General features: G+C 53.4%; 1 protein-coding gene across 2 annotated transcripts in view; it reads right to left on the reverse strand.

The window, feature by feature from the left end:
- Window positions 1-571: 571 nt before the first annotated feature.
- Ap3d1 (adaptor related protein complex 3 subunit delta 1) overlaps window positions 572-23,772 on the reverse strand; it is a 35,571-nt gene continuing 12,370 nt past the window's right edge. The window contains exons 5-31 of one of the 2 annotated variants that reach the window (XM_027419317.2): window positions 21,910-22,017; window positions 21,038-21,167; window positions 18,880-19,019; window positions 18,721-18,794; window positions 18,073-18,122; window positions 16,606-16,655; window positions 16,088-16,136; window positions 14,059-14,204; window positions 13,380-13,759; window positions 12,184-12,415; window positions 10,990-11,135; window positions 10,409-10,550; window positions 9,858-9,929; window positions 8,962-9,037; window positions 8,688-8,875; window positions 8,285-8,358; window positions 7,368-7,533; window positions 6,403-6,474; window positions 5,901-6,008; window positions 4,321-4,452; window positions 4,054-4,101; window positions 3,425-3,614; window positions 3,113-3,201; window positions 2,786-2,871; window positions 2,307-2,428; window positions 2,055-2,134; window positions 572-1,674 (exon numbers count right to left, since the gene is read on the reverse strand). In XM_027419317.2, the coding sequence (XP_027275118.1) occupies window positions 1,579-1,674; window positions 2,055-2,134; window positions 2,307-2,428; window positions 2,786-2,871; window positions 3,113-3,201; window positions 3,425-3,614; window positions 4,054-4,101; window positions 4,321-4,452; window positions 5,901-6,008; window positions 6,403-6,474; window positions 7,368-7,533; window positions 8,285-8,358; window positions 8,688-8,875; window positions 8,962-9,037; window positions 9,858-9,929; window positions 10,409-10,550; window positions 10,990-11,135; window positions 12,184-12,415; window positions 13,380-13,759; window positions 14,059-14,204; window positions 16,088-16,136; window positions 16,606-16,655; window positions 18,073-18,122; window positions 18,721-18,794; window positions 18,880-19,019; window positions 21,038-21,167; window positions 21,910-22,017 (3,246 nt within the window). In that variant the 3' untranslated portion in view covers window positions 572-1,578. The remainder of the gene's footprint in view (window positions 1,675-2,054; window positions 2,135-2,306; window positions 2,429-2,785; window positions 2,872-3,112; window positions 3,202-3,424; window positions 3,615-4,053; window positions 4,102-4,320; window positions 4,453-5,900; window positions 6,009-6,402; window positions 6,475-7,367; window positions 7,534-8,284; window positions 8,359-8,687; window positions 8,876-8,961; window positions 9,038-9,857; window positions 9,930-10,408; window positions 10,551-10,989; window positions 11,136-12,183; window positions 12,416-13,379; window positions 13,760-14,058; window positions 14,205-16,087; window positions 16,137-16,605; window positions 16,656-18,072; window positions 18,123-18,720; window positions 18,795-18,879; window positions 19,020-21,037; window positions 21,168-21,909; window positions 22,018-23,772) is intronic. The other variant, XM_035444988.1, reaches the window with a different exon arrangement.

Below are 23,772 nucleotides of genomic sequence, written 5' to 3' on the forward strand. Positions count from 1 at the left end.
AGTTAGGAGTACTGGCTGCTCTGGCAGAGAATCCAAATGTTCAGTGATGCATGGCTCACAACCACCTAGTGAACCTAGTGCCCTCTTCTGCCACAAGATATGCACATGGTACACAGACACATAAGTTTTGTTTTTGTTTTTTGAGACAGGGTTTGTCTGTGTAGCTCTGGCTGTCCCGGAACTCGCTCTGTAAACCCTGCTGGCTTCATATTCAGGGATCCCCGACTCTGCCTCCCAAGTACTGAGATTAAAAGTGTGCACCACCAATACCTAGCTACATAATTAAAAAAAATTTTTTTTTAAAAGGAGAAATGGAAATATGGTTCAATGAGCAACAGCGTTTGCTGCACATGCCTAAGGACCAGAGTTTGAATTCCAGCACTTTGAGTGGAAAGTGATGGAGCAGGACAACACTGTCCTCTGGCTCTGCACTCATGCTCACACAAAAATCGTGAGTGACAGCACCCATGGGTGGAGGTTGGGGGAACTCACTGTACCACCTGAATCCGAGGAATCTGAATGGCACACTGGGGACAGCTCTGGGGTACCATGAGGACACAGCAGGCAATACTGTGTTTTTCGACTCTTTATTTTGGGTCATTATGACATCGATCAGCAGCAGCGTGATATATCTCTCTTCACATGGGAATGTCGACAGCAAATCAATCACGGAACATCATAGAGCTGGAGGGTCACGTGGGGTCAGTAACAGAGTACTCTACATGCTAAAGTGACAGTAGTCCTCAGAGGGTCAGCCAGAATGTCTGCAGACTACCTACTGTCACCTCTGAGGAAGGCTCAGCTTGTGCCCAGCTACCCAGCTGTAGGGAGTATCCAGGCTGGGGTCCCCTCACCTTGCCTTGGAAAACCTGGGTGAGCACTAAATGCTGCCAGGATACATACCCTCCACTGCAAGGCACTGGCACTCAGGCCTCCACAGCTGTAGCATAGTGCAGGGACGAACCCAAGATGTGTAGTGACAAACTTGAGGGGCAGATTGCACTCCTCTGCTGACCACCACCCCCAACAGAACAGAATTCTGTTCAACAGAAGAAAATCAAAGGGCTCACTATTGTCAGCAGCTGAGCTGCACAACACCCACAAGCACACCTCATTCATCTGGCCATGCAGACTCTGGGGGAGAAGCATGGTCATAGCTGGCCTGGTCACCTCTCCACAGATCCCACCAGACAGGATATTTGGGGACAGCAGCAGCTGGAAGGGTTCCTCCAGAAACAGCATGGGGGCAGAAAAGTGTGATGCATCAGCCCCACTGTTTGCTAGAAACCTGGAGGCCCACCAGCCTGGAGTCCTCACAGCCATCTTCAAGAACGGGGAGTGGAGCTGGGAGCTCCTTGCTGGCTAGGGTTGGAATGGCCTCTCTTGCCAAAGGAGTGTGGGTTGGAATAAAAAAGGATAATAAAATAAGTTGATGCAACATAGGACGACCTCAGAGTCACACAGTGGAGGCCAGTGGCGTTAAATTAATGCTGGGTGTGGGAACACTACATGTGACAAAGGAGAGGCAAGACCCATCACATCTGTCCACAGTCTGTTGGGCATCCTGGACTCCGTCATTCAGCACTGGGCCAGCGTGGTCTTCATCTCTTCCAGCAGGCTGCTGAGCAGGGTGGCATCACTGCATTTCCCATCTACTGATACGGAGTTCTCACCCTAGGGGACAGCCACATGCATACACTGCCCATGCTGTGGTGGGAGGTGGTGCCAGGGCTGTAAATACCACCCTTCCTCCCCACATCTGGGGCCTAGGGCTCACTTTCTGTTTTTGAAACTACATAGCCTGAGTGGCAGGTGTGCAGCACACGGCCTACCAGTCATGGGCCTGAGACCGTTTCCTTCCTCTTGACCTGTGTCTCATCAGGTGGGGGCCTGGTGTAGTTGTAGGTTTTGGCACAGCAGGGGGAGAAACTGGTACAACTGTGGGGGTGGTACAGTTGAGGGGCCTGGTCTAATTGTGGGGGAACAGCCATGGACAGGGACAGGGAAGCTCAGCCTCTCCCTGAAGACTGCCTGGTCTACTGCAGTGAGCTTACCTTCTTCACCAGCAGACAGACATGGTGGCCCTGGATCGAGCGGCTGTACATGGAGGCACAGGAGTCTACTCTCTCCACCACTGCCAACAAATGGGAGCATCAGACTCATAATTCCTGGCAGGGTGCCCTCCAGGGCTGCCAAGAGCTGGGGCCCAGCTGAGATGGCACTCAGGGGCGGCAGGTCAAGGCCCTGGGCAGGAAGGCCCTGTGACACTTGTGTAATGAAACTGGTATCACTGTGACACTGCTTACCGGAAAAATGGTGGTGGAAACAGATCTTTGCCAGGAGGTTCTGGAAAGAAATACTAATGCCGTCGACTTTGATAGAGTTCATGCTCAGGTCTCCTGACTCCAGCAACTTGGCAAAGGCATCACTGTGGGAGGACAGAATGGAGGGTGATGGCAGGGCCTGGGTATCAGCACTAGGAATGTTGAGGCAGGAGGACTGCTTCAAGTTCCAAGGCAGCCTGGGCTATGTGAAAACATGAGAAGCCGGCACAGTGCAATCCTCTGGGGATAGAGAGGTCTTGGCAATGGTGCCTGGCAGAGGAAGAAGGTGGCCTCAGGAGAAACCAGCACCCAGGACAGTGGCAGACTGTGTCTGGAGCTGAAGGCACCTGTGATGATGGCTCAAGCAGACGCACGTTGCCGTCACCTCACACCCCACATCAAGCTGTCTGTGTACCTCCACAGCCTGGGAGGTGTCTCTGGTGGGGTGGAGGCACATATACCTGTAGCAGGGAGTGGTGATCAGGTAGGAACTACAGCTAAAGTGCAGCCGGAAGTCCAACTTCTCGTGGGTGGCCCCATCGTCGTCCTGTGAGGAGGAAGCTGCAGCTGTGGGGATGACTCCCAGGCCCGTGGTCCCTTTCCTGGGGTGCCTGACACCCTCTAGGGCAGGGCAGGGCAGGGCAGGGCAGGGCAGGGCAGGGCAGGGCAGGGCAGGGCAGGGCAGGGCAGGGCAGGGCAGGGCAGGGCAGGGCAGGGCAAAGGAGCTGCAGCCCAGTGCAGAGTGGGCTCCTCAGCACTGACCATGCCGCTCAGGCTCCAGTGCATACCTTGGCAATGAAGGACAGTGTGCCTTTGAGCTTCTGGGCCATGACAATGCTCTGAATGGTGAACACAAACTGGGCCTCATTGGAGACACCTGATGGGAGACATGGCACGCAGTGGGCCCAGGGTTTGAGCTAGCACTGACTCTAGAGTGTCACAGCTGGGTGGGATGCTGAAAAGTCACACAAACACAATGGGCTCCTACTGCTGGCCCCAGGAGCTTTAGTTAAGTTCCTTGTGTAGGAGCCCGGGTAATAAGGGGGTAAGGAGCAGAGCTGGCATGCGTGGCAAACACTAGGGCCAATTGGCAGGCTCACCAGGGGGTAGCTGGAAAGGCACAGGCACACCGTCATGCACTGATGAGCCCTCTGGCCTGGCCATCTTGGTGTTGAGCGAGTCCAGCACGTTCAGCTCCATGTTTTTCAGGAAGCTGTTGCTCTTGTTCTCCAGGATGACTGACACAGTCACTTGGCTGTCCTTCTGTAGGCTGGCTTGGATGTCGTATGTCTGCGTGAGCAAGGGCAGGGTCAAGCACCAGGGACCCGCTGAGGGGAGTGAGCTCCCACTAAGACCAAGGACAGTGACCCCTCTGTGAAAGCTGCCTGTGGGCCCCAAAACCCTGCCCTCAACACGTGCTCACTCTTCATGAAGCTACACCCAGCCCTTGTCTCTTGGATTCTTAGAGACGAACTTTTGCAATACAGTCCTAGTTGGTCTTGAGCTTACAATCCTCCTGCATCTGGCCCAATGTGTATGCTGCCAGCACTGTTCTTTGTCCTGTTAGCAATGCTGTCCTCAGGTGGCCTGGACACATTGGGCTCTCCTCCTGTGGCTGGTCTGCTGGTCATGGTGGTTCTACACTGGTGGCAACACCTGGGCCACTGCTTGAGGTTAGAGTCTGGCCCCAGCAACAGTCCCCTCCCTGCAGCAGCCCAGTGTCACTTACCACTTTAACGTAGGAATTCTCAGCCAGAAGGCAGTAACTGGACATGGGCTGGGGAAGGAGAGACAGTGTCAGCTGTGGGTAACAGAGCCACAGCTGTGTCACAGATATGTTCACAGATTTCATGGGACAGGGACATGATCACAAGGAGCAATAGCCACCAAATGATGCTGGCTCCCACCACAGAGCACAGCTTCTAGAGGCTCTGAGTTCTCTCTGAATGGAACCCAGGTTTCAAGGTTGAGGTGACAGGGTGTTGAGTGTGCTCACCGGGATGGGTTCCTCCTCCTCTGTCGCACCATTCTCCAGTGGTGCAGCCTGCTTCTTTTTGGCTTTCTTTTTGTCTCGTGGCCTCTCCTCCTTCTCTTTCCTGTGTTTCTTCTTCTTGTGCCGGGACGATTTCTGAAGCAGAGTCTGGGCTCAAGCCCCTCATCTCCAGCAAGAGGAACCCTGTCATCTCTCCCCTCCCATCACAAGGTGGGGGTCACGGGGAAGGGGAGCAGGTAGGATAGCAAAGCCAGGAACTCCAAAAGTCACTGGGGTTGGAGGCCAGGCCTCAGACACCTTGGGCTAACAGGTCAGTGGCAGGAGCTGCTTGGAGGGTAAGGGAATGCACAGCACACATGAGTGAGACTGTCACTGCATGAAGACCACAGAGGAAGCAGTGCTCAGAGAGATGTGCCTATGTTCACATTAGCCAGGGGTAAATGGCCCAGTATCGATGGATTGATGACAGACACAAGGTACAGTCACACACTGAAGCATCACACATCTAGCAACAGGAGCAAGGCTCCAACATGCCACAGAATAGAGGGACTTCAAGAAACTGGGTGGGACACCTTTAGTCCCAGCACTTGGGAAGCAGAGGCAGGTAGCTCTTCGTAAGTTCGAGACCAGCCTAGTCAACAGAGTGAGTTCCAGAGCAGCCAGGGCTACACGCATGCACGCACGCACGCACGCACGTATGTACAGCTTGGGTCTGGGTTGATGGCTTGGCTGGTGGTTAAGAGTGTTCAATCACAAAGACCTCAGTAACATTCACACACACACAACTAAAATAATCTTCTGGGGAGGGGCATTTAGATGGTGTTTCTTAGGCATGTGCCACCACACCTGTCTTAAAATAATCTTTAAAAAAATGAAGAAGACCCAGGCGTTGGTGGCGCACACCTTTAATTCCAGCACTCGAGAGGCAGAGGCAGGCAGATCTCTGTGAGTTCGAGACCAACCTGGTCTCCAGAGCAAGTGCCAGGATAGGCTCCAGAGCTACACAGAGAAACACTGCCTCAACAAATAAATAAATAAATAAATAAATAAATAAATAAATAAATAAAAAGACGAAGAAGAAAGCTGGGCAGTGGTGGTGCAGGCCTTTAATCCCAGCACTAGGGAGGCAGAGGCAGGCAGATCTCTGAGAGTTTGAGACCAACCTGGTCTACAAGAGCTAGTTCCAGGACAGTCTCCAAGCCACAGGGAAACCCTGTCTCGAAAAACCAAAAATAAATAAATAAATGAATAAATAAATAAATAAATAAGATAAAGATGATAATCAGATTATCTTCTCAATTCGAAAGCCACCACCAGAGGTCACCTAGTGTGGGACTCCATGACAACCAATGTGCAGAACAGGCAGATACAGAGACAGCAAGTGGATTCAAGGGTGTCGGGGGTTCAAAAGGGGGTGAGGCACACTGCTCATGAGGTGAGGCTAACCAGGAAGTAGAAGATTCTGGAATGAGATGGTTTGACTACACAGTTTAGAAACTGCTCTGGAAACACTAGGACCCTTTCCTTTCAGAGGGTGAAGCACGCAGACTACAGCCACTTCAAGGAAGTGGTGCATGCCTCACCTTTTCCTGATCACGATCCATGTTGTCCTCCTCATCCTCTGGCTCCTCTCTTTTGAGTTCTTCAACCTCGTCCTTAGCTGGAGCAACAGTGCTCACAGCAAGTTCTTCCTGCAAAGCCAGGAAGGTAAGGGGTTTTCTCGGGATGGGTAGAGAATGGGGTGGTCTTCCCCCGATTGTTCAGAGGGTTCCAGCTTGAGAAGCAATAAGGGAACCTTGAGTGCCACTTAACCAGTACTGTCCCCACCTGAGGGCTGGGGTTACTCTCCAAAGGACGCCTTGTGGACAAAGATCCTGCTGGTCACCCCTGTCTCACTGAGCCTCACTAAGCAGAGTCCCACAGGATAGCAGACACAGGCCTAACCCAGGACATCCCACTGGGCTGGACTCCACTTATTGACAGCTGTGCATGGCTCCAGGCCTGCAGGGGAGATGCCTGCCATTCACTGACTCCTGCAGGGATGCACAGCTGAGAACTCTGAGGACATGTGGGACGGGCACTTACTGTGGATGGGGCAAGGACGGGGACAGCAGCAGGTGGCGGGGTGGTGGACAGCCAGAAGTCTAAGTCCTCGCCCTGAAGCCACAAGAAGAGCACTTTTGGCAAAGGAAGGGAGTACCAGGGGCAAGGGCTGATCTCCAGCTGGTTGCCATTCTTGCCTCCCTGCCCCTGACCAGCCTGTCTACTGTGTAGCATGGCAAGTCCTGGATGTGCTCTGACTGGACCCACACGGGTACTTGGCTGCCTAACTTCAGCCAAGATGGTAGCAACAGCCAGCAGCCATTCAGAAAGACAGTGCTTGGCTAAGTGGTGACTGGAGAGACTTTCCAGCAAAGCAGCAGAGTCTCACAGTGTAATTCAGGCTGGCCTAGAAGTCAGGGCAATCCTCCCCCAGCCTAAGTGCTGGGATATGTCCTGCCTGTGAGCCGGTGGTGTAGCCGGGGCAGCAGACTGATAGGCAGTCTCCAAAACACCACTACACCAAGCTACACCTCTGAGGCTGCCTTGTATCAGTAGGATCCTGTGCTTGATCCTAGCACTCAACAAATAAAATATATTTTTAGCTGGGCCTGTTATCTCAGCTACTCAACAGATTGAGGCAGGAGGATTGCAAATTCAAGGCTAGTCTCAAAATGCAATGTAAAAAGCAGCCTGAGAGCTGCATGTGGTGGTGCACACTTTTAGTCCCAGCTCTTGGGAAGCAGACAGAGGCAGGTAGATAGATTTCTGTGGTTTGAATCTAGCCTGGTTTACATATGAGTTGCAGGACGATCCCAGCTACAAAGTGAGACCCTGTCTTGAAAACAACAAAAATAAAAAAAACCCAAACAAATAAAACAAAACAAAAAGCAGCCTGGATGTGGCAGGGCTAACACTTACCTAGCATGTGCACAGCCCTGGGTTCTAAATGCCACCCCTATCCCAACAGTCCTAGCTTTGAACTCATGCCGGAGACCCGGGGTGCATACCTTCTTGTCCTTCTTCTCTCTCTCTCTCTCTTTGGGCTTCTTCTCCTTCTTTTTAGGCTTCTTGCTCTTCTTCTCTACACCAGGGGTGCCCTCCTTCTCTGGGGACTTCACAGTTTCAGCATTCCTGTGTTTCTGGATAGGCAGCTTCTCACTGTCAGCCAAGGGCCTTGCAGGAGGAAGGGACATGGGGTCACCAGGCTGAGCTGTGGCCCACCCCTTGGGACTGCTGGCCCTACAAATCCTGAGGCTACAGCAAGTACCCACAGCAGCTATGGTCCTGTGAACCCTGACCCTATTCCCACTTTTTCCTTCCCCATTTTTTGGATGTGTACAGCACATGTCCATGCCCATGTGGGATGTGGGTGTCTGGGTGCTGGTGCATATGTTCATAGTCACGTGGAGGGCAGAGGTTGGTGCCAGGTGTTTTCCTGTTACTCTCCACTATACCTTTTGAGGCAGGGTCTCGGTCTCTCTCCTCCCTCCGTGCCCCCCCCCCCCGCCATCTCTCACTATTTTCTGTGTAGTTTTGGAGCTTGTCCCTCTCCTCTGTAGACCAGGCTGGCCTCAAATTCAGAGATCCACCGGTCTCTGCCTCCCCAGTGGGATTAAAGATGTGTGCCACCAATGCCTGGCCAGGGTCTGTCTTTTACTGAACCTGGAGCTCCCTCATTCAACAGACTGGCTGCCAGTGAGCGCTAGGGGCCTGCTCTCTCTGTGCCTTGGTGCAAGGGTTGGCTTTTCAGGAGTGCTGGAGGATGAGCTTAGGCCTTCACATCGACATAGCAGGCACTATACCAGGCCACCCATGCAGCACCCCCACCATGGTCAAGGACCTTCTCAGCACCCTGGGAGTGGGAACCTTACCACCCTAAGAGCAGCCCAGCCAGTCTTCAGTCTGTTCCTCACCCATCACTTACTTATCCAGGTCAATGTCCAGTGCCCTGTAGGGGTCATTGGGGTCTTTGTCATCCTCATCACTAGGCAGAGCATTCTGGAGGGGGAGGGGAGAAAGGAGAGGTCAGGGCTCAGTCAACTAGCAACCATGCTGTCCTTCTGTCACTTCTGTCTGCCCCAAATAACACAACTGTCTGGCCAGTCATGCCCACACCCACATATGTCAGATGCCCAGGGTACTGGCAGCTGTGGCTGCCAGCTCAGAGTGAAGTAAAGCCATGTCCATCATCGAGGGCTTGTATGACAGGTGACTGGTTCTGTGTGGTCGTCAGCTCAGAGTGAGCCAGCTTCTTGCCTCCTGCTCTCTTAGGGACACACAGACAAGCCTATTACCACCAGGGCTAACAGGGCTAGGCAGGAACTGACCTCGGGCATCTCCTCGGTGACGATGTCCACACGCTGGGCAGGGGCAATGTCCTCATCACTTTCTGTGGGCAGGGAGCTGTGGCGGCGCTTGCCCTTCTCCTTCTTCTTCCTTTTCTTGTCCTTCTCCAGCCGCTGCCGGTGCCGCCGCTGCTCCTCCAGCTTTACGTACTGGTCTGACATGGGCAGGCCTGTGAGGACATGGGGTGGCTAGAGCTCAGGGACGCCTGGGACTCCATCACATCCCACACATGAACTTCGACAAGGAGACACTTGCCTGGGACCTTCAGGGGCACCGAGAGGTCGATCTGCACCACAGGGATGTGTTCCACACCTGGGGCATCTTGGTATCGCTGAAGGAGGGACCACAGGGTGTTAATGTGCTTCGAGGACTCAGGAGGCAGGAAGAGGGGAACCCTGTGTGCCAGAGGGTGGTGGCGCCACACCACATGCAGCATAGGAGCGTCACTCATGTGCTCCAGACCCCATAGAGACAGGTTGGGCCCAGAGCCCCGGAATGAGATGTCATGGGCTATGAGGAGGAAGGGACTAGCTCTAGCTTTTCTTTTACATCTAAGTCTATCCATGATTGTCACTTTTATTTTTGGATTCAAGGACTTGAGGCCAGCCTCAACCTCACTATGTAGCCAAGAGAGCCTTAGGTTTCTGCTTCTCCTATCTGTCATCTGAATACTGGGTGACCACACTTGCTTTATGTGGTACTGAGGATGGGACCCCAGGGCTCATACCCACAGAGTCCTAGTACCAATCCCTGATTTTTTTCCAAAATGAGAAAGTAGTACAGATTTAACCCCAGAATAGGGTCCGATGTACCCTGGGGTGCTATGAACACTCCTCCTTAACCATCGTGGTCACCAGTGACTCTGATACCACTGCAGGATCTGCCCACAAAACCTGAACCCTCCTAGGGCGCTGAGGAACTGCAAAGAACTGAGAGGCCAGCACTTTCTGTGGGTGCAATAAGCCAGCAGGGCAGAGTACCCACCTCAAGGCAGTCTAGAGGGACCCCATCTAGATCATACCAAGACCTGGATGCAGCACAGCTCTGCTCAGCTGTAGCCAGGACTATACATGCACAGGCCATAACCACATTACTCTCTTGGAGGCTTCAGTACAGCAGCTGGTGCGCGGATGCTCAAGGAGAGCACTTGCCTTCTGTGGGGATGGGGAGCTCTTGATATAGAAAGGGTTGTTGGCTTGCTCCTGCTTCCGGGCCTCTCGCCGCTGTGAAAACAGGACATGAGCACATGTGTCAGAGAAGTGCCAAGACCCCAGGCGGGCAGGGAGGGGTCACAGCAGGAAATATGAGGATCACATCAAGGGGCAGAGCTCTCAGGTAGGCCAGCTGCTGCACCTGTCTCCCAGGAGCAGTGCTCACGAATGGGCAGACTGCCCAAGGTTCAGGCCTCCTGGGGGCAGAACTGGCCTGGGTCTGCCCACCCTGAGCCACAGCTCCTGCCCTCCACTCCTACTCCTGCAGGCTCAGAAGTGCACTCCAGTGTTCCTGCTGAGGGCCCAGGAAAGGGGGCTCATGGGAGGGGCTGCTCCAGACAGGAGGACAAGGTAGAACCTATGTCACAGGCTGTGTCTGGTGGCATAAGAGCCTCAGGTGCCCCTAGGCCTAGCAATCAGCTATTCTTTGTGAACAGAACCCAAGCTGGGCTCTGCCTTGTGCAGGGTGCTCCTGAAATTGGCCTGCTCACCCGGGCCAGCTCCTCCTCATCCTCCTCAGGCTGCCGGCGCCGTGCGTGCCTTGGCTCTTCTTCATGGAAGATGGCCTTGGGTTTCTCATCCTCAGACTCACTGTCTGAAGGTGGCTCATTGATCCAGGCATCCAGGTCTAGGCTGGGATGTACAGAGGGGGTCACATGGTGGCCTGGTCTCCTCTGTGCTGGCCCACCATGCACCTGTGCCATCTCTCAACATCAGCATCACAGGGACCAGGCAAGGAAGGATGCCATAGTCCCGGAGAGAAGACAGAGAGATGGAAAGGCAGGAAGCCTGGGAGGAAACAGCAGACCAGGACAGGGACCATGGAATCTGGAAGGACCATGGCAGGCAATGATAGTCCCAGAGGACCAGGAACAGGGGTATAACAGCACCAGGACAGAATGGATTTATGTGAATAAGCAAGGGAGGGTCATGGCCACCTAGCCCCAGGGCCATCTCTTGTTCCCCTGGCTGCTGGCAGGTCCTAGGGTGTGGAAGCCTCTACCTAATTTCCTAGATCAGTGACTACTTCAGTGGCTGTTACCTCATCACCTCCCACATCCCCAATCCTCACCCTTCAGGAACTGGGACTTTCTTCTGGGCCTTGGGAGCCACAGGGTTCAGTTCACCAGCAAACAAGGCGCTTACTTCCTCAGCTACCGGGACACCTTTTGCCTGCAGCTTCTGCACATGCTTGACCAGCTGCAGGATGCAGGACGCCTAGAGGAGCAACAGCCCAGAGCCAGTTAGCCAGGCAGTCTTGCCCAGAGCCAGTTAGCCAGGCAGGCATCTGAGATGAGGTGCTGGGGCCTGTCCTCTCCATTAGCTCAGCCATAGACCTCATCATGTCTGACCATCTCAGATGGGGAGAGACAAGCCCCACCAATGTCACAACAGGGAGTTCAGCTAATGCCACCTCCTGTGTGACCACCTATAGCCATTTAGTCCTGTGCTGTCTCTAATTCTATAGACACAGCTGTACTAGGCAGCCCTTGCTACCATGCCACACAATCAGTCCCAACTTCAAGGCATGGCTCCGTGTGGGTCCCTACTTCCCACAGGGCTCAGCCTGACCCCAGAGACCTAGCAGAATCCACATGGCATCTGGTTTTCAGTGAGAACCTACGTTACCATGGGGTGCCAGGAGCAGCCTTGCTCACCAGGCCCCACTACCCAGGTGTCAGCCCAGGACCTTGGCCACCTGCTGGGTATGACTCAGTGACAAAGTACATGCCTGAGACACACAGGCAACTGGTTCAAGCACTGTCCCAGAACAAACAAACAAAGGGGTTCACAAACCAACATTCCCAGAAGTAGCAGGGCCTTGCCCACCTCTTAGCCTGGCTCTCAGGCCCATCCACACCACAATCCCTGTTCACACACCCTAAACCTCAGATGGACAGGGCTAGGATAGACTTCAATAACTCCCATCTATTGACTCTGTCTGGAACAAGGACCTAGATGGGGACCAACAGCATCTCCAGACATGGGGGTCCTTGGTAAGTAACACTACCCACCCTGTGAGTCCAGACCCAGCTGGAGGTGTGTGGCAGTAGCTGAGGAATCTTCAGGGGGTACCTTTGTTGGAGGCCCTGCTGCCTGTGAGCTTTGAGGTGTGAGCAGGCCACCCCCCCACTCCAACTTGACACCGTACTAGCCCTGGATGTAGTCACAGGGCATGAGCCATGGCACTATTCACCTTCTCTGACACTGCCCTTTTAAGGTTTAATCTCAACCGTGAGCAAAATCTCCAGCTTGTAGGCCTTACCCGCTCCTGCACCTCCAGGTCGGCACTCTGTACAAACTGCGGCAACCGCTCCACCAGTAGCTGGGTAACCTCCTGTGCAGCCTCAGTGTCGGCAGCCTGCTCCTTCTGCTGCAGGATGGATGCGTACAGCTTTACCACGTTCTGCACATACACAGCCTGAATGTGGCCAGGCAGTGTGGTGACCTTGGGCCGCAGCATGGCCTCCAGGGTTTGCTGGGGTCCCTGTAGGTGCCTGGGGGACAGGGGCTGCATGAGGCTACTGAGCACACTCACAGGCCTATCTCTCAAGGAAGTCAGACCAGAGATGTGGGGGTCTAGGCTTCTCAGCAAAAGCACAAACTTGGGGCACTCACTTTCACTGAGCAGAAGCAGAAAACCAAGAACCATCAATTCCACAAAAAAGGACATGGTTCAAGAAACCATGGCAAATATCTGACAGTCACCAGCAGACACAGATGACCTGTATGGCTCACTTGCTGCCATCAATATTTTTGGTAATGAGCATTTGCCTGATATGAACAAAGTCCTGGGTGCAATTAATTCCCAGCACCACAAAACCAAGGACGCATCAATAAACTTCTCCCAGCATCCATGTGCACTTTGTGGCTGCCTTGCGGGATTCAGAGAGGAGACTCCCCACTGGACCCTCCAAGGAGCACTGATAGGCAGCTCCTGTGGGCTGACTCTAAGGCAATGGGAGGTGCTAAGGAAATGTTGTTACTTTCCCAGTAGATTTCTTTGACAGCCTGGATATTTAACAACAAATCCACATCTGCTCTGGGTCACCGCTGTCGTGTCCTTTAAGCCAGGTATACCAGGGGGCATGGAGTGCTACAGCCATCCCAGTCCACCCACCCACATGCTCCTGGAGCCTGGCATGAGGGCACAGCAGCTGCCCTATGGAGCTCTACCAGGGCAATCTCCGGGCTGGTGGGAGCAGGCCTATCACCACTGTATGGTGAGGCCTGGCTCTGAGGGTGGCAGCTTGCCCAGCTAGGATGACTCTTGAAGCAGAACAGATCTATGAACTAGAGGGCACCCTCTTCACAGCCATGTGACCCCACACCATGAAGGGACAGTCAGTCACTTGGGTGGGGCCACCCAGTAGTAACCAACCATCTTTCAGGCAGAGGGTCTGCCCACATGTCCCCCCACCAGGCCACAGTGGGCCACTTCTAAGGGCTGCACCAACTCACTCCGAGAACTCCCCGCAGATCCAGGCAGCAGCGTAGAGCACCTCACAAATGCCATTGCGCTGGGTGCTGCTGGCCACCAGGTGGGCACTGTCAAGCAGTGCAGACATCTGAGACACAGCAAATTTGCGAATGGCCTTGACGCGGATGGCCACATCCAGCATCTGTGCAGCGATGAGATGGCCGTGGCGGGTACCCTCCAGGCGTGTCAGCTCCACAAGGATGCTGATATACCACTCAAAGTTGGTGATGTGCTGGTAGTTGGACTGGCTGCAGATGTCAATGATCTTGGTAAGCAGCTCATCACGATAGGTGGTGCCCTCAGCCTTATCCACATGGGTCATCAGCTTCTTCACGATCTCCATCAGATTCTTCTTGGACACCTGTGGGGGCAGAGCTGGTTGGTCAGCACAGGTGGATATGTTCAGCCATGAGATGATAGCTGAGATTGAGCTCGTAAGCCCAGGAGGGACAGGTTCTTCCACAGACAGCAGAAGTCACACTGGGTACATTAGTCAGCTTATCATGCATGTCTGACCAAGGGAAGGTGACAGAGGCCCCATTCCCTACAGTAGGACAGGTGCCATCTGCTGACCCCAGTGGCTCAGGCTGCTGTCCCAGCCTGCAGAAGAGTGACTCAGAAGCTTCGAAGGCTCCCCATTCTGGGAACAGGAACACATACCATTCCATAGAGCAGGTCAAGAGCGCGCAGGCGGATAGACTCGTCCTTGTCATCCAGGCATTGCAGGATCAGGTCCTTGTGAGACTGCACGGACTTGGGGTGTGTCTTCAGGATTTTAGACATGGCCAGAAGCCCCAGGTACTTTACTGTGGAGACCAAGTGGCCATTAGTTTGCAGACAGAGTGGAATACCATGGCCAATGGGTGCAATAGGGGAATGTATCGCCACTTCCACCCAGATGGTGTTGCCTGCAGGTGATGGCCGCTTTTGTTATGCCCGCCACCCCAAGAAGCCAAAGTGGAAGCCGTGTCACAGCACGGTCCACAGGCACAGTCCTCTAGGCATAAGGACAAGGCAGGCTCTGAGTCTGGTTCCCAGCACCCACACTGGGTAGCTCTGACTGTAGCTCCAGCTCCAGGATATCAGGTGCCTCCATTTCCACAGGCACTGGCTTTTCCAAGCACAGACCCACACATGAACACATACTTAAGAATGAAAAAACTTATGAAGAATTTGAAAATATGTATATTAAAAAAGAACCCTGCTGGGCTGGGTAGTGGTGCAGGCCGGCATTTGGTGACACACATCTTTAATCCCAGCACTTAGGAGGTAGAGGCAGGAGGATCTCTGTGAGTTCGAGGCCAGCCTGAGTTCCAGGACAGTCAGGGTTACACAGAGAAACCTTGTCTGTGTAACAAAACAAAACAAAACAAAACAAAACAAAACAAAAAAACATAAAACACACAAACAAAACAAAAAACAAAAAAAACCTCAAACAAAACAACAAAGGCATGATGCCTCATGCCTTTAATCCCAGCAAGTTCCAAGACAGCCAGGAGAATACAAAGAAACACAGTCTTGAAAAGCAAAACAAAAGTCAAAAAAAACCCAAACAAGAACCCCAATGATGGTGTGAGGACCTTGCCCACATGTTCTAAAGGTCACTGCTAGAGAAATGATAGAGGCTGCTAGCCCAGTGCAGGGAGAGGCTGCAGAAAAAGCACAGACGACAGCTCTACACTCAGAAGCCTCCTTTGTTACAGATGGCCTAGAGATGCTTTCCAACAGCACTGACTTGAGAACTGCTGAGACCCTGTGGTCTACGCTGAGGGTGGGGAAGTAAGGACTGGACTACAGCAGACACTGGAGGCTCAACCTGCCATCTGGTCTGGGTACAGTAGATGCCACTGACATGGACCCCATTTTGGAGCAGTGTGAGATACAAGGAAGGCAGCAGCAGGTCACTGCATGCTTCCCTGAGGACCAGGCAGATGCTAGCCAGAGGCCTCTGGACCTGAACCCTGGCTCTCCCCCTCCCCCTCTCAAGTGCTACAATAACAGGTGTGTACCCGCATACTATGCCTCCCTTTCCTTCAAATGAAAAACAATCACATTTATTTGTTTGGGATGTGCGTCAAGATCAGAAGACCATTTGTAGGAGTCATTTCTCTTCCCACCACATGGGATCAGGGAAGGAGTCAGGGCATCCATCAGGATGGTGACAAACCCCTTTATCTACTGAGCCATCTCACCAGCCCTCTTGTTTTATTTTCAGATGGGTCATGCTGTGGAACCAGGCTGGCCCTGAACTCCTGACTCTCCTGCCTCAGCCTCCTGCTTGCTAAAATGCAGCTGTGGCCTCAGGCACAGACCTTACAGTATTTACTTTATTTCTGAGACAAGCTTTGAACTCATTAGGGAGCTAAACATGACCTTGAAGCCTGTGGCCCACACCTGGTTTCTGAGTGCAGGTAGGTCTGGGACCTAAGGTCTGGCACACTAGTGTGCTCAAGCAACTAAGCTTGAGCCTCCTAAATCATCTTCATGTTTGGTGTCTCCACATTGCTCAGCACAGATCCCATCTTTCAGGGTGCCTCCCCCCCATGGTGACAGCCAGCACTCAACCCACAAAACCATCATGCTGGAAAGCATAAGGACAGCAAAAGGGCAGAGGGCCCCCAGGTACGGGGTTTACGAATCCCAGGCATGGTGTTCAAGTGTGGCTGCTTGGTAGGTGGCGGTGACTTACAGTTCTGGTCTGAGTCTTCTATCAATATCCTCAACTTCTGAACGCAGAGCTGAGGAGGAATGTCACAATGATCATGTCTTCCCAGGCAGGACTCAAGTTGATCTCCATCCACCCCACCACCATGCCCTGCAGCCTGCTACCAGCCCTGACCAAAGGCATGCATCTGGGTACAGGCAGGGCAGGTGACTGCTGCCTTCTCACTGGGGGCCCTGATCAGTATGACAGAATGGATCTGCAGGTGCCAGTGAGGGCAAGTGGGGGCATCCCATGTTCAGAGCAGCTGCCCAGGCACACTGCATTTGGTCCCCAAAGGGCAGGTGGAGGTGCATTGGGGAAAGGGAAAGGAGTGCCTAAGGAGGGTTGGGCTAGAGGACTTCCTTTATATTTCAGCTGTGGGAGAAAAACGAACTTGGAGGTAATCACAATGGTTTCCCAACTGGCTGAGGAGCCCTGGGGCCTGGCCACCCGTAAGACCCAGTTTTGCTGATCTGTGTGGGCCCTGTCTTTGAGAGACGCACCTGGATGCTGGCACTGTGGTTGGGCATGCCGGACGACAGCGAGATGAGCACTGGGACACATGAGGATGAGTTTAGTGCCTTGCGTCAGACACTGACACCCTACTAACCCATCCCCACCACCAGGGGCCTAGCTGCCTGGCTCACAGGAGGCCCGACATGACTGTGTTTCAGAAGGCAGCTGGACCAGCTGGGCCATGGGGAGCCAGGGGATCTGGCCTGGTTCTTCCACCCTCCCAAACAGGAGTAGCTCTTGGGCCTGAAGTACTGTTACCTAAGACAGGCTCACATACAGTCCCTGTTCCTCTCTGGGGTCTGGGATGCAGACCTATGCTGGGCAGAGCAGCCCCTGAGACCTCACAGAAACCCTGAGTAGGGATGGTTTTGGGGAGCTCTCAGATGACAACAATCCACACATCACAGCCAGTGGCTGAGGATACAACATGATCTGACTCACAGGAAGGGTTTCAGAAGCCCTGACCTCTCTTCCTGCAGCTGACAGCTGGGTTCTGTCATTGGGGTATAGCCGCAAGGGTGGCCACAGAGCCCTTAGGACTCCCCTGTCATCACTATGGCCTTGAGACCTCACCTGGGAGCTCACACCTTCATGCCACCTTTCTTTCTCTCCTCCCTCCACCCATGCAGGACAGCCAGGCTCAGTCACAAGCCCAAGGGTGCTGGGCTCGGTTCTAAATCTATTTTGGGTCCTTATATGCACGTGTGAAGACAAAGGTGAGCAGCAGGCTTCCCCTGAAAGCCTTCCCATCTCGTTTTTTTGTTTGTTTGTTTGTTTGTTTTTCAAGATAGGGTTTTCTGTGTAGCTTTGGAGCCCATCCTGGCACTCGCTCTGGAGACCAGGCTGGCCTTGAACTCACAGAGATCCGCCTGCCTCTGCCTCCCGAGTGCCGGGATTAAAGGTGTGCGCCACCAACGCCCGGCCCCATCTTTTTTTTTCAGACAGGATCTCTCCCTGACCCTGGAGCATACTGGCTGACTGACTAAAGTGGCCGCCAGCAAGCTCTGGGGATCTGCCTTTCTCAGCCTCCCCAGTGCTGCTGACTGTGCTCAATTTCCTAGGCCAGCAAAGCCCTGCTCCTATGTGATCTCTTGGTGATATGACTATCTTAGTTAAGGTGTGCTGCAGGGGCCTGTAGGAAGCCTGGAAAAGTAGGATGCTGTGCATCCAAGGTAGACATGCGCTAGTCTTGGGCTCTGTCCCCACATGGGAGAATAACCTTTCAAATTTGCAAAGGGGCCTGAGGAAGGGCTGGGGAGATGAGCTATGCAGAGACCTCAGTTTACACCAGCACCAGAGAAGAGGATTTGGGCAGGAGGCATCCACCTCATCAAGGAGATGCTCTGGGTATCAAGACAGCTCAGGCTTCTCAGCTCCTTCCAGCAAGGGGGCCTACATCCTCTCATATCACCCAACCCATACCAGCACCCTCCCAGCAGGCTCAGCACACTCACCTGCAATCACGGTATTCACACACTCGTACAGCAGGGACATGGCAGAAGTGCTGAAAGAGAGGAAAGCATGAGGATCCAGCCCAAGTAGTGTCACACACATAAACAAGGTCACTCTGCTGCACTCCATGGGAACAGTAATACTGCAGTCCCTCTAAAGCCCTGTGATACCATGGTGATTACTGTGGTCCCCCCAGGCAGGAAATTCAGTCCAACACTTTTAACTTCTCCCACCTCCAGCTCATCCCACCCTACCCCTGAATGTCATGATAGCCTGTAGCTCCTCCTGAGCCACCCTTCCAGAGGGTCAGTCCAGGGAGACATGGCATGGTGCTGGAGCACTAGAAGGGCAAAGGACAACATGAATGCACTGCTTGGTGTGTGGAGTACAGGTAAAAGATGACTGAACTGAGTAAAGCGGTGTACACTTATAAACCAAGCACCTAGGATGGCTGAGGCAGGAGGATTGGCGTGAATTCCAGGCTACTGAGTGAAATGTGCCTCAAAAACAAAAACAAAAACAAAAACCCAGAAACCAGATTAAACAGGCTGGCCTCGGTCAGTGAGTCAAGTAGGGCAGGGTAGAAAGGGGTCGATGTCAGGATAGCATCAATGCCCCTGCCCAGGGATGGTGGCCAAGGAGTAGCTTACCTATGAATGAGGTTGGTGAGAGGTTCGATCAATTTCTTGCCCAGCCTGGGCTCCAGGGGAGTCAGAGCGCCGAACTACAGGGATAGGGGTGCTGTGGTCACCAGGATCCCCGCAGACTATGGGTCCAGGCCCAGCATACACCCCACCTTCTGAACTTACCAGCTTAATGATCTTGATGAGGACCCAATTGTTGGTGGAGGATGTCATGAGCTTGAAAAACAGCGGGGCCAGGGACAGATAGTTCTTAGGGTTGCGGCGCGCTAGCTCGCAAATGACATTAACAGCTGCAGACTGCACCCCTGAGGACCAAGACATGGGTCCACATTAGCAAACAGTGGGATGTTCTGCTGTTTCCAGGGAATGTCCCCACCAGTAACAATCATACCCAAAGAACCGGACATCCCCACCACAGCTCTCTGTCTATAGGGATACCCTGGACAACAAGAACCTGTTGTACAGGGCTCCTTGTGGAAGCCTGGGGACACACTGGTGATTGTCACCATGCACATAGCAGGTGGCACATTACGGTTTCTGCATTGCTCAGAGGATACACTGCTCCTGCTCAGGACAGAAATGGTTTATTAGTCCTTTAAGTAACATTTATTTTTTATGAGTGTCTGCTGCATGTCTGCCTCCTGAGTGCTGGGAGGGATTAATGGTGTGTGCCACCACTACCCGGCCCCTTGTTTTCTTGAGATTGGGTACGGGTGTGGGAGGGAGACAGCATAGTGGTCTAGCTATCCACAGGTTGTCCATGCTGACATGGGCAGACCTGAGAGGAATGGTTTCTTTAAGATTTCTCACTGCTGCCCAGTCAAACAGAACTGGGGGTAGGGTGAGAGGAATGGACATTTGTTCTCTCCCAAGGAAAGGTTCACACAGCCCTGGGCTAAACAACAGCCTGTCTTAGAACATTCACACACATCCACAGAAGCACATACAGGTGCCCACATGCACCCCCCCCCCAAGAGATCTCCTGAGGCTTCCAGGGTGACAGTACTGTTCTCTATGGCTCTGGCTTGCCCAAGGCATTAAGGGTCTAGAGAGAGGTAGGATCAAGTGGCCAATGGCCACCAGTCATCCCATCTGTCACGTCTAGTGAAGCCCCAGTAAGAGTTGCATCCCTGAGATGGAGGGAGCACTTTTTGGCAGCTCAACAGCTGTACAAGATAGTGAAGAGCACCTCCCCAACAAGGCCACCATACTCAGGCCCAGCCACTGCTTGCTTACTCACGGAAGCAGTCTGGCCTTGAACTTCACTGCCAGGCATGTGTTATCATCCCTGCTCTATGTGGAGCTGGGGATAGGATCCAGGCTTTAAAGTATGCTGGCTGAGCACCCTATCACCTGAGTCCCAGCCTCTGGTCTCAGCCTACAGCCCAAGCTGCCCTTATCATTCTCCTGCTGCCTTTTCCTGCCAGTAAGGACCCGAGGTAACTAACAAGCCACCATGATGGAAATGAACTGAGTGCCTGGCCCACTGTAGGTGAGCTCACTATAAAGAGCCGCGTGGCACTCTGGGCCTTCTCTCTTTCTTTAAAGGCCTGGCTCCCCAGACTGCCAGCCAGCAGCCTGCAGGCTGGGCAACATAACACCAGGCTGTGAGGCTGAGCCTCCTGCTGTGAACACCCCCCAGAACCTGCACAAACACTCATCCATCCCGCCCCATGAACAATATGACAAGTGGGTCCCTGGTACTCCAGTCTTAGGGATCTCATGGCACATTTTGCCCCCCAGGGCCTGTGCTGGGCTGTGTGGTCCTAGGCCATAGGATCTGTTCCATTACAAAGTGTGCTTCTGTTAGGAAGCCTGGGTGAGTTTCCAGCCCCATCTCTTTCCAGGTCTCTGTCTCACACACAGCCTGAGGGACCGTGGGCTTCTGTTGGCAGGGCATATAGATGTGCCACACACAGTACCATGTCTCAGAGCCCCAGGAAGCATAAGCCTATGAGGAACACAGGGGTCACTCTACCTGTGTGTCTCATCCTGAGAGTTGTTCCTGTGCTCAAACCATAAATGAGTACAGCTGTAATCAAATGACATTTAAAGCCTCCACATGCTCCCCAGCCCCTCAAGACTCTTGGACTAGATGTGAAGCCTACAGCACCCTGTACTGCTCAGTCAACTCTGCAGAGGTGAGAGATGGACACAGCCAAACAGCTCCCAATCCACTCAGGCCAGGAGGAAGCTGAGGCCCAGCAGTCATTGGAAGTCACAACTAACTCTGTGCACTGTGGCTTGTGGGTCAAGGAGATTTGCAGTGGGGACCCAGATGGCCCCCACCCTCCCATCCACACAGGAGCTGGCTGTCACCAACCTGGGTCTGGGTCCTCCAGCTTCTCCTTGAGCCGGGGAAAGGCAGGACGAAGTGACTCAGGGTACTTGAGGAACACCTTGTACATAATCAACACTGCCTTCTTCCTGATGTACGGTTTCGTGTGAGACATCTGTGGGGACACTAGAGTGGTCAGCAACTTACCTGCTAAGCGAGTCACCAGCACCCCTGACTCATTCACATATCACTCCCCCCAACCCACCTAAAGCAGGCCCCGCAGCCCTCAGTTTCCAGATCAGCCTGGCCCAGGCTGGCCTCACTCCTACATTAGATGTACTGGGCGCATAGAGGGATGCAAACCCACTTGTAAAGCTGGCCGGGTTATAGTGTGTGGCCCCACCCCCAGGCTGCCCTCACTCGAGCCTGCTCCAGGACAGTCTTGCACTGGCATTGGCAGGGTACCCCATCTCATCAGGATCCAGGCAGGCTCCATGCAGGCCCAGCATGCTCTCTAGTTCACAGAGCTGGCAACTATCTGGAAAGCCACACAAGCCATACTTCTACCCAGTGGGCTGGACAATCTGTAACAACAGCTGCAACCATCACAGAAAGGGATGGATGGGCATGGCGGGTCCCAGTGGAGCTCTGTTTACAACAGGTACCTGCTATATCAGGATGGGACAGCGGGATTTACCCTGCCCCCATGGAACTGATAAACTTTGGGACCACCAGGTGGGATCCGGGGAACAAACCCAGGGGACAGCAAGGCTGACTTTTGTGCAGTCCCACAAACCCCAGCCACACACTAGCCACTTCCAGGGCCTGTTTCTGTCTCCTTAGAGTGAGGGCTCAGCTCTGGGTTCTGGGCATCACTGGATGAAGGGAAAGGGTGGCGCAGGCACACACAAACTCACCAGGGTCATGATGTCATTTGCCAGGTCTCTGGCAAGATCTGGGGTGACAAAACAGGACAGACCAGTCAATGCCACTCCAGTGTCGTACTGGCTGGGGCTGCTCAGGTCCTGTAAGGGGATGGTAGGAGCATCAGTGTAGTCCCTTGGGACTATCTGATGTCTGTATCCCAGCAGCCCTGCAGGCCAGCACGAGGGGGCACTGCATAGCTCCTCTGCTACCATCGACAGGAACTAGGACACAGGTCAGAGGCAGAGATAGGAAAGCCCTGCACTGAAGCCAACAGGTCTCTGGGCTCCTTGGGGACTTTGTAAGACACAGGCTACTTTGTAAGGCACAACTCCTAGGCAAGGACTGCCCAGTCCTGGCAATGCTTAGGGACCTGCTTCTGCTAAGCCACTCCCCCACAATACCAGGGACAGTTCTCTGGCTGTTCCCAAGCTGATATGCTCTGGACTTTATGAGCAGCGGACCTGAGGCAGAAGACTAAGGCGGAAGCTGTCCCTACCTCCCTCAATCTGTTGCCCCGATTCCCTGCTGACACTAAAGCAGTGCATCTGTCACTAAAAGATGCCACATCCACTTTGGGAGTATTTCCCAGCTGCGTTGCAGATACACTGGGGCATGCTGAGTGATAATATAATATGGTGAGCTTTAAGGCCTTTCCCTATGCAGTGGGCTCAAATAGCATCAGAAGCTATACCGAGTCTTTTGCCCTCAGAGGCCACACTTTACAGTGTCACCTCCCAGAGGGACAGAGAAGAAAGCAGTGAACAATGAGAGCACTGCTCGCGTCCTAATAGGAAAGGCATCAGGAAGACACACAGAGACGACAGGATGGCGGGAAGCTTGGCATGGAGAGCCCTCATCCCAGGTTCCAGGCTGTTTCATACTGCACAGGGACTGCAGAAGCCTGAGACATGGGCCAGTGCAGAGCCAGCACACAGGCCCCTGCTGCACAGACACCAGGTCCCAGTCAGGACATCAGCTGATGGGGGATGTCCTTCTGTATGCTGTAAATATAGGTTTCTCTTATTGGTTGATGACTAAATGCTGATTGGCCAGTAGCCAGGCAGGAAGTAAAGGTGGGGCTACCAGACTAGGAGAATTCTGGAAAGAGGAAACGGAGAGAGTGAGTTGAGAGAGAGAGACATACGCCATGTAGCTACCAGGAAAACAGGACACCGGGCATTCTCCGGTAAGCTAAGACCACATGGAGATACACAGATTAATAGAAATGATTTAATAATTACAAGACAGCTAGTCAATATGAAGCCTGAGCTATAGGTCAAACAGCGTATAATTAATATAAGATTTGTGTTTATTTGAGACTGAAGGGCAGCAGGACCTGGCTGGACAGAAACTTCTTCTATCTACAATCAGCAAATGCTGAGTACAGCAGTAACTCCCCAATCTTCTCTTAAGGAGCAAGCTCCTATGTCTCTTAAAGGAGGCCTAAGCCCTGCCTCACACACTGGAGATACACAGACAGGTAGGTAGATACTGATGCAGCCCCAACCCAACCCCTGCTCACTTCTGTAGCCCACTTCCCTTTCAGAGCCTGGCTTCTCCCCACAGGCCCACCCATCTAGGACTCTGTTCCTATAGGAAGCCCTGTCCACCTGGGTCCCTGCTACTCCTGGAAGGACTCAAGTCACTGTGATCCTTGTTCTTCTCAAAACCCCTGGCCAGTCCAGGATTTGCTCCTGCAAGTGCTCTGGCAACCCAGGCCTCCTGCCTGACTCCACAGCCCAGACACACTGCGCAGGTGGCTCGTAGCCACAGCACCACTCAGCCCTGCACCTCCACCAGCTCCATCCTCATCAGCACCATGAGCCACCTCTGCTACTGTGGCTCCCACGTAT

The sequence above is a fragment of the Cricetulus griseus genome, chromosome 5, assembly GCF_003668045.3.
Source record: "Cricetulus griseus strain 17A/GY chromosome 5, alternate assembly CriGri-PICRH-1.0, whole genome shotgun sequence".
NCBI classification, from domain to species: domain Eukaryota; kingdom Metazoa; phylum Chordata; class Mammalia; order Rodentia; family Cricetidae; genus Cricetulus; species Cricetulus griseus.